General features: G+C 34.7%; 1 protein-coding gene across 1 annotated transcript; it reads left to right on the top strand.

Moving 5' to 3' along the window:
- The first annotated feature begins 2,286 nt into the window (after positions 1–2,286).
- LOC137809446 (uncharacterized) lies at positions 2,287–3,957 on the top strand. Its single transcript, XM_068610555.1, has 4 exons — positions 2,287–2,683; positions 2,862–2,985; positions 3,246–3,415; positions 3,566–3,957. The coding sequence occupies exons 1-4, from the start codon at positions 2,287–2,289 to the stop codon at positions 3,955–3,957; spliced, it is 1,083 nt and encodes a 360-aa protein (XP_068466656.1).
- The last annotated feature ends 6,149 nt before the right edge of the window (positions 3,958–10,106 follow it).

Genomic DNA, 10,106 nt, shown 5'->3' with positions numbered 1-10,106 from the left:
CATCACTTAGGAATTATAGTGATTAATAGTTTATAAATATTTTGTTTCCCAATTAATTTATTGTAACACATTTTAAGAATAAGATTCGTAGACTTAAATTAGTCCTAAAGTATAAATTTTGAATATAATTTTTTTTATCAGAAAATTTTGAATATAATGAAATCTTAATATTGCAACATATAGGAATTTAGAACATTAAAATATTAAAAAGAAATGTTGTGACATGTGATAATTAATAAATTCTTTAATCGTTTAGCAATTATGGTGAGTTGATTTTAAGATTGTATATTTTATTGGTTGTTCCTTGTTTATGATTTTTTTTATTCAACAATTATGGTGAGAATTTTAAGGTATACAAAATTAACCAAGTGGTTAAGTAAGTGTGAAGGTTCACTTCAGAAGGGTAAAGAGATAAAAAAAATTATAAGGTGACAAATAATGTAGCGGATGGAATTTAAGAAGAATGAAAGTAAATGATGAATGAAGATGACCAAAAGGAAATAACATAAAAAGTAACATAAATGGCGCAAGGAACGATGGATAAAGAGATGAGATGAAGGAAGCTTATGGTGAAAATGGTGAAAGATGATCACGCCACTTGGAGGGTGAAAAACTCCAAGATAAGTGAAGGAAAAGTCGCCACTTGAAATGCTCACACACTAAGATAAGACCCAAATCATTTAGGAGATAAAGCTCATTAATCACTCAAACCGAGTTTCTTTACTATATTCAAAATCTAGGTGAAAATACATGAGGCGAGACACCCTATTTATAGGAAGAGGTGCCTTGGTGGGCAAGATGGGTGAAGGGTAGAAATGACAAGGGAGAGGGGCTGCCTAGGGTGTTGACCATGGTCAAAACCGCACCTTTAGGCATAACTTCTAGAAGGTAGGTTTAAAACCCTAATTCTAGGTGCCTTGTCTTGAAAAAATGGGTTTGGTACAAGCCCATTTCTAAGTACACTCCCTTTTATGCTATGTGAACCTACTCTAACCTATTTTGCTATTTGGACCCCAAAAGTGAGCCCAAATTATTTACAAACATGTTTATGTCTTTTAAGAAGACCAGAAGAAAGAACAATTGATGTTATGGTCTATGCCAAGTTCTTCTTCAGGTGAGATCCGTCTAATATTTGGTGGGGCCTTGACTTGATTGTTGAGATGACTGCTCACAGTGCAAATTGTCTCTTGAGTCCTTGGTCTTCTTGGCTACTTGGATTGTATCACACACATAACAACATAATAAGGAGGATGAAAACCTAGAGTATGTTTATGGACTTATTTGCAAATATGGGTCTAATTGGGCCTTTTTTTTATTTTTGTAGGCTCAAACAAGAGGACTACTCTAGGATGAAGGAATGTACAAAGCATATCCAAGAAGACCTCCAACTCATCAAAACATAAACTATATGGTCAGAAGAGCACAAAAAGATTGAGTTTCGGCTGACTAGTCAACATTATTTTTGGGCCAAGCTTTAGCTTAAATAAATTGTATAAAGTTATTTAGGATTTCATTGGTCACGTATTGGGCTATGAGCATAAAATAACTGGACCAAATATTTGGGACAATTAGCATAGGTTTTTGGGCTGGTATTTGGGAATCATGGTTGTCAAACTCGCGAGTCAACTCGTTGACTCGTCCGAGTTCACGTTCCCACTTTTCCTTACCGAGTTAACTCGGTAGCAGACTCGGTTTTGAGGTAAACTCGGTGGAATCGGTAGACTCGGTGTGGACTCGCGACTCTGGTCCAAGTTGGCGAGTCCAGCTGGTTTTTTTAAAAAAACAAAACTGTGTCGTTTTGAATGGGGGGCCTGAATGAAATAAAAAAACTTAGGTTTTTGCGTTTCGTTTTGTGTTTCTGTTCTGTTCTGTGGAGTGTGGCAGAGATAGATTGAGTTGTGAGTTGCAGTGGTAGTGGTCGCGTCGCAAGTTGCAGTGGTGGTGGTCGCGTCGCGAGTTGTTGTAGGTTGCTGGTGGTGGTGGTCGCGTTGCGAGTTGCTGCAGGTGGTGGCGTCACGTTGTTGCAGGTGGGCGTCGCGGTGGTGCGTTGTGGTGGTCGTGTCGGAGTGTTCGTCGGACTTGTGGGTTGTTGCTGCTCATCATATAAGGTTAGAGTTGGGTGGTGTGAAATTAGGGTAGGAAAGGGAAGGGATTACTAGGGTTCTGTTTTTTCTTTAATTGGCTGCAGAATGAACTGTTTTTTAATTGAGAATAGTTGCTGATTGCCCTGCACTTTTGTTTTTTTGAAAGAAATTGAATTTGGAGGAGCAGTATTTTTGTTAAGAAATGTCTGGGAGTGGATCAAATTCAAGTGAGCTCAATAGAACTGCATCTGCATCTTCTAATAGAAGTAAAAATGCTCCAGGAAATAAAACTGATGTTGGATGGAAGCATGGGATAAATATTAATGGAAATGGTAAAAAAGTGAAGTGTAGTTATTGTTCAAAGATTGTGAGTGGAGGAATATTTAGGTTCAAGCATCATCTTGCTGGAACTAGGGAGGACTCTGAACCTTGTTGTTATGTTCCAGAAGAAATAAGAGATTTGATGATAAAAATTGTTGCGGAAGCTAAGCAAGCCTCTTTGAAAAAAAGAAAGTTAAATATAATTGATGAAGACCAAGGATGTGAGGGGCTTGAAGAAAGACAAAATATATTTGGTTCTAAAGGAAAAGAAAAAGTTGGTAGTAGGGGGCAGTTCAAGCTAGCATAAATCAAATGATGAAGAAAGGTTATAAAGAAGAAGTGGATGCTCAAGTTGCTTAATTTTTTTACACAAGTGCCATTCCGTTTAATGTAATTAAAAATCCAGCTTTTACAAAGATGTGTGAAATGATTGGAAAATATGGATGTTGGATAAAGTTTTTAAGATGCTGGATGATGTTGTTGAATTAGTTGGAGAAGAAAATGTGGTGCAAGTGGTGACTGATAATGCTGCAAATTTCAAGGCAGCTGGAGAGTTGTTGATGCAAAAAAGGGAGCATTTGTATTGGACCCCATGTGCTGCACACTGCATTGATTTGATTTTGAAGATTTTGAAAAGAAGTTGAAGGTCCATGAGCTTACTATCAAGAAAGGAAGAAAGATCACCACTTATATTTATGGAAAATCCATGCTAATTAGCATGTTGAAGAAGTTCACACAAAAAAGAGACTTGATAAGACCGGGTGTAACTAGATTTGTCCCCGCTTATTTAACTCTAGGTTGTCTTCATGAACTGAAAGCCTCATTATTGACCATGTTCAGTTCTGAAGAATGGAAAACAAGTAAATTTGGAACTTCACAAGAGGGAAAAAAGGTTGAAAATATGATATTAGACAACCAGTTTTGGAAGAATATCTCCACGTGCCTCAAAGTTGCTGCCCCTCTTATGGTGGTCCTAAGATTGGTGGATTCAGATGCAAAACCTGCAATGGGTTTCATATATGAAGAGATAGATCGTGCAAAGGAGAAGATTAAGAACAATTTTATTTTATAGCTTTTCTCTTTAAAAATTTAATTACTCCTTCTTCTTCTATTACTTATATGATAGTTGGTATTGATTACTATTGAATGAATGTATGTAGCTATGAAGAGGTTTGGAAAAATTGATGCAAGATGGGATAATCAATTTCATAGGCCTCTGCATGCAGCTGCATACTATCTCAATCCCCAATTCCATTATGAACCTGAGTTTAGATCTGATGATCCTGAGGTGAAAGAAGGCTTGTATACATCCATGAGAAGATTGGTTAAGGATGCTGCTGAAAGAAGGATAATTAATGTGCAACTTGTTGAGTATCATTTTGGTAGAGGAGCCTTTGCAATGGATGACGCAAAGGAAAGTAGAAAAACAATACTTCCTGGAGAATGGTGGGAGATGTTTGAGTATAGAACTCCAGAGTTGAAGAGGTTTGCTATCCGAATTCTAAGCTTGACTTGTAGCTCTTCTGAATGTGAGCGATTGGAGTTCATTTGAAATGGTAATTGAAGTTATTTATAATTTCTTTATTTAGTTTATATGGTTAGTTACTAAATTTCCTATTTAATATAGGTTCATACAAAGAGAAGAAACCGTTTGCATCAGAAAAAGATGAATGATTTGGTGTATGTCATGTACAACTTGAAATTGAGTAATAAGCAAATTAGAAAAATAGTTGCTCTTCCCTTTGATGATATTCAATCAGATGATGAATGGATAACTGAAGAGGGAGATAATATTGATGAGATTGATCAAGTTCAAGATGCAAATGTTCACTTAAATCCGGCAATAACAATTCCAACTCTAGATGCATTTGATCTTGAAAATTTGACTTTTGATGTCAATGTGGATGAAGATGAAGATGAAGATGGAGATGATGATGAAGATGATGATGGAGATGATGGAGGAGAGGATATCATTAGAGGATTGGACATAGAAATTTGAATTTCTAATTATTTAATTTCTATGACTTGAATTGAACAATTTAACTTTTGTAGTATTTGTATGACCTTCTTTATTTGAAACTTTGAAGTTAGATGATTTGGTATATTATTAATTCTCATTCAGGACTAAATGTAGTTATTTACACTTATTTTTTTAATATGAAAGTAGACTCTTACGAGTCTACGAGTCGAGTCTACGGAGCTCCCACGAGTCTACGTAGACTCGCGAGTTTGACAACCATGGGGCCAATAGTAGAATAGGTCTAGTTAGGGTTAAAAGTGACTAGTTAGGGTAACAATTTGGCTTCTCTGAACCCAATGTAACAGTAGAATATCTAGGGTATAATAGAGGACGAAAATTACCTTGGCATGGAACTCATGGACGTCCGCATGGCAGCCTAGGAGTGGAGAGGATTTAGCATAGAAGGTATGAGCTAAATATGGAAAGCATGAGTCCCCATGACACCTTCTCATTGCAGAGTTTTACTTTGAATTTCCAAATTTTGGCTCCAAAATGTTCAACTCTCTCTCCTATAAATTGAGGTGTTTGGCTCATGAAAAGAAAGATCAAATATATGAGTATTGTGTTGCCAAATTGCAAGCCTAAGCACTCTTTTGTCTAAACCTCTCTAGGATAAACAGCTTTGGTGTCATCTTCCACCTCTTCCAAGTGATATGGCCAAATCAATCACTCTCCCCACTTTTCATGGTAACTATAAGGAATTCATGGCTCCAATGGAGCTCTTCTTGACACACTTCTTCCATTAAGCTTCCACCAATCTCCTTCAAATTAAAAAAAAAAACTCAAATTAGATTAGAGAATGCTATCACTTTTTACATTGATTCACTTCATAACCAATGTAGAAACTTTGTTTTTGAGCAACTTTTCTTGTTTGTGGACATATAACATAAATTAGTATCCACATTCCACAATTTATGTTATATGTCTTACTTTCTACATCTATAACAAGTCTCTAATTGTTAAAAAGTAAGAAATAATTCATGTAAAATATATTTTTTATAATAGTGTATAGCAAAGGTTAACAACATTTTTAACTAACATAAATCTTTGTTGCACTCAACTTTGTATTGGTTAAAGTAATTTCATCCTAAATACTCCTTTCTTATGTTAACACTAAACTTATGTCAAAAACCTTGTAAGAAAGTGAGTCAATTGTTGTTAGCTTCTAAAGAATGTGTGCCAAATTGAAATTAAATTTGTAAAAAAGATTGATCTTGAATATTACATCCTTTATCGGACGAGCTTACGATGAATGTTATTTAAAGTTTATTTGTAAAGTAGACAATGTGATGCTTTTTGAAAGGTTGAGATTGTTTTCATTAATAATTTGATTGTTTATGTTATGAATTTTTTTAAAATAATCATTAATTCATCAAAATTTAATATTATTTGTTAAAATGAAAATTATAAAATTACTTGTTAATATTGATATGATATATGAATATTAGATCATCTTTGATCATACTATTAAAATAAAATCATTTTGGTGTGATCCCACAACGTAAGGTGTGTGTGTGAAGGGGAAACAAATTGTGGGCTGAATAGAAGCTGATATTGGTGTGGCCCAGAAGAGGTTTTGCAATAAAACCGTAAAACGAAGGAAGTCAAGGTAGTTTGGCAATGTTTAGACTAATTTTAAGAGTCCATGGATGGTCCCAATCATGCATGGAGGCAAAAGAAAGTTGAAAATAAAAAAATAAATACACAAACTTCAAAAGCTTATATCCACGACTCATTTTTACCTATTTGTTGAAAATGAATGTTTACAACCAAGATCTACTCATGTTGAAATTGAAATCTAAGCCACCATTAAGTTTACCTTCATAACCTTTCATTTTTTTTCATCATTAATAACTTTGGGAAAAAATCTTCCTCTCCTCTGGTGGCTTTCTTTCTCCATGTCAATATCACTATTTTACTTCCTCTAATAGACCCCAAATTTTGACTTCAGCTTCTTCTCTTTAAAACTCCCATCTCCCTTCTCTCTGTTTCTCTCTTAGAGTTTCTTCCTAGTATTATTCCAAGAGACCAACATTTGTTATTAATAATAATATAAGAGAAGAAAATATATAAAGTTATTATTAATTAAAATTTATTGAAAATTAGGAATGGTAAAGTGGATTTTTCCATGTGAATCGTTGTGCTAGTTCGTCAAATTTTGGTGGATTGGATTAGTGTTTTCTACCCTGAGTTTACTTTGACTTGCCTTGCTTAATCTAACGAGACAAAAAGGGATCTAAAAAAGTAAAAAATAAAATTATTTTAAAAATAAACTTTTTTATATTATATTATTTGAAGGATGTAAATATGAAATAGTATTGCAATTTAAATAATTAACATTTATAAATTAAGTTTTAATTGTTAATTATAATGGAGTAATTTAATATGTAAAGATAATAATTATTTTAATTCATCTGATTATATATATATATATAATTTTAAAAATTTGATTGGTTGGCCCATTAACCCGTTGGAACAATATTGTCAACCCATTTTACTACGATGAAGTAGACTAAAACAGGTCAAGTTGACCCATTTTTTCACTCCTATTAAAAATGTTGATGTATTTTATTAAATTTTTCTTGTGATTTATAATTTTTTTAGGTATAATTATCTCTTTGGTCCTTACATTTGAGGTCAATATTCAATTTATTCCAGTGGTTTTTAAAAAAATATCAATTTGGTTCTAAAGTTTAAAAATGTTCAATTTGGTTCCTTTTGTTAAGTTTCCACCAATGACGTGAATGGTTCATGACGTGGCAGTGACATTGATTTGCACATGTGGACTGAATGAAATTGGAGAAATAAGATTGAGTGGGAGGGAGGCAAAGGTGTAGGTAGCAACAGAGGCAAGGAAGGAAAAGGGATTAGGGTTTAGGTTGAACGAAATTGGGGAAAGAAGATTAAGGGAGGCGGCGGCGGCGATTCACACTTACAATTGAACTACCTTCTACACTCAACGATGAGAATAGAAGAGGGGAAAACTTGGCATTCTTGCAAAATGAAATGGGCACTCCTCATCAACACCGTCGTAGTCACCATTGGTGGTGCTAAGCTTAATCTTGATCTTTCGGAGCTTCTTGGTGGCGAGACGAAGAGTTGTGGCAATGATGTTGGTACTTGAAATCGTTGATGCAGTACAAGGTTTGCGCGATGGAGACATAAAAGATGTGATGGGCGATGGAGAGCAGTGTGATGGGGATCCAGCAGTGACGACATTGGAAGATGGTCAACGACTTTCCTTTCGTCATTTGCCTAAAGAGAACCGTTATCACTACCCAATACCACGCCTTGGCAGCACTTCCTAGCCATCACCCCTCCCTTGATTCCACCACCATAGTCGTCGCCACCTCCCTCTCCCTCAAACTTCTTTTCCCAATTTCCTTGTGCCCAAATCCTAAAATTTCGTCTAGTTCACGTGTGCAAACCGGGTCATTGTGGGCGTCACATCATCAACATTTAATGCGTTGTTTATAGAAACTTAACAAAAGTGATCAAATTGAACCTTTGTAAAAAATCTTGGGACCAAATTGATTTTTTTAAAGATCACGGTACTAAATTAATATTGACCTCAAATGTAGAGATAAAAAAGATAATTATATATTTTTATGATAAAATGTGTATAGAAAGGATGTCGATAACAATTATTTAAAACATAATACAAAAGGACTTATATTACTAAAAGTTAAACACGAATATTTAACATGAGCATGACATTATAATAATGTGTGAGACAATCTTTCTAGACTTAACATTACTATATTACTATATAATTTTAATAGATGATCTTCATTAAACAATCATGATTTATTGAATTAATTTTTACTGATTAAAAAATAATTATAATTTAAATTCAATCATTACAAGTATGATATACTCGTCATGATGGAAGAATTTTGACAATAATGTTCACATTATTTATGCTTAAAAAGTAATTAATCAAGAATTAAAATTGAACTTAAAATGACTTTCATGTCTGTTTTTTTTTTCAGCAAAGAATTAATTAAATAAATAAAGGGAACACTTTAGGGGTGTTCCAACCCTTGTACAAAAGACTCCTAAAAAACAAAAACAAAAAAAACATAGCAAGACGGAGTCCACAATAATAACCCTTACATCTCAAAACCAAGAACAAAACCACACCCACAATCAGAAACAAACTATAAAAAGTTGGCTACACTCATAGACCACTAAAGCAGCCACAAACGCTCAACTGGGTACACTAAAAGATAGAGTTATTCAAACATAAAACATAATCACCCTGCTATAAGAATCCACTCCCCAAAAGATGAATAACAGAAAAAAAAACTTTATGAAAGAGTAGATGGAGGTTCTTCACCATCCAATTCACGCTGAATGGCAGGAAGTGAACGTGAGCGGCAACCACCCTGCATCATGTTCCATCTCATAGAGGGTCCTTCCTTCAATTGAGTGTATGGCATTGCACAGTCCACCGTGCACGATTGGTGGCTCACAATCTGGGTAAACATACACTTTGAATATTTTCAGCATCTCCATGTAGGTCCTTGCCAGCATCAGCTATGTGAAACTGCCCCCTGTCAGCAGCAAATAGAAACCAAGAATACCAGCCTTTGATATATGTTCTTCTAACCCTTTAACCTGCACCACATAACACTACCTTTCAAACCTTTCAGCTAGTTCAAAATATAATACGTACCCTTAATATTGATCATAGAAACAGTCATTGGCAGATTTATAACAAAACCAACAAAACATGTATTTAATTGGGAAACAATAATGCTTTTCTATGTTTATCTTGTTGCCATATTAATGCATGTAAAAGGAGATAAAATCCAATCAGAGAAGGAAAACTGAACTTTTCTTACTTTATATTTCATCCACACCCATGTTTGTACTTGTGCCATAGTAAAAATTTCCTCTGCATCTATCTTTGTTTGGTTAAAAATAACCTTGTTTATATGCTTCCAAATGCACCAAACCACTGAGACCCATAGACTTTTCCATAGTCTGTTGCCTTCTTGATTAAAACATATACAAGAAAATTGTTCGAAATGATTTATCAAATCATTATGATTTACCGACCTCATCCCTGTCCAATTAAAGCACATATTCCAAACCTTAGTTGATACCTCGCATGTAACAAGAATGTGTGGGGTTGACTCCTCCTCTCTTCCACATAAAACACATATTGTATCCCCCAATAAGACTCCCATTTTATGCAGATTCACCTTAGTTGCTATCCTATTTGATAGGGCCCTCCACACATAAAACTGAGCTGATGGCATAACCTTTAATTTCCAAAGATATTTAAACACTCCTGTTACCCCCTAGATGTTTGGTTAATTAACTTATTGTAAGCAGATTTGACCGAGAAGGTATATGATGGAGGATCATTCCATAATCGTATGTCCTCTTTGTTTGGATATAGTACCACCTGTGATAAGTCTTCCATAAACTTTTCTACCATCGTTCTTTCCCACTCAAACCATTCTCTTCTCCAACTAAATTTCCACTCCCACCCTTGTGTAGACCATGTTCCAAATTTACCAATAGTCTTGTCTTTAAGATCAGAATTATTATATATTCTTTCATATCTACCTTTGAGTTGACCATTGGCTAGCCACTCATCTTCCCAAAATTTGATCTTGTCCCCTGATCCAAGTTGCCAAACCATATTTGAATTGACCCAGCTGTCCCCT

Source organism: Phaseolus vulgaris, chromosome 2, assembly GCF_000499845.2.
Source record: "Phaseolus vulgaris cultivar G19833 chromosome 2, P. vulgaris v2.0, whole genome shotgun sequence".
Lineage (NCBI taxonomy): Eukaryota > Viridiplantae > Streptophyta > Magnoliopsida > Fabales > Fabaceae > Phaseolus > Phaseolus vulgaris.
Note: the sequence above shows the minus strand (reverse complement) of the source record. Positions and strands in the feature narration are given on the sequence as shown.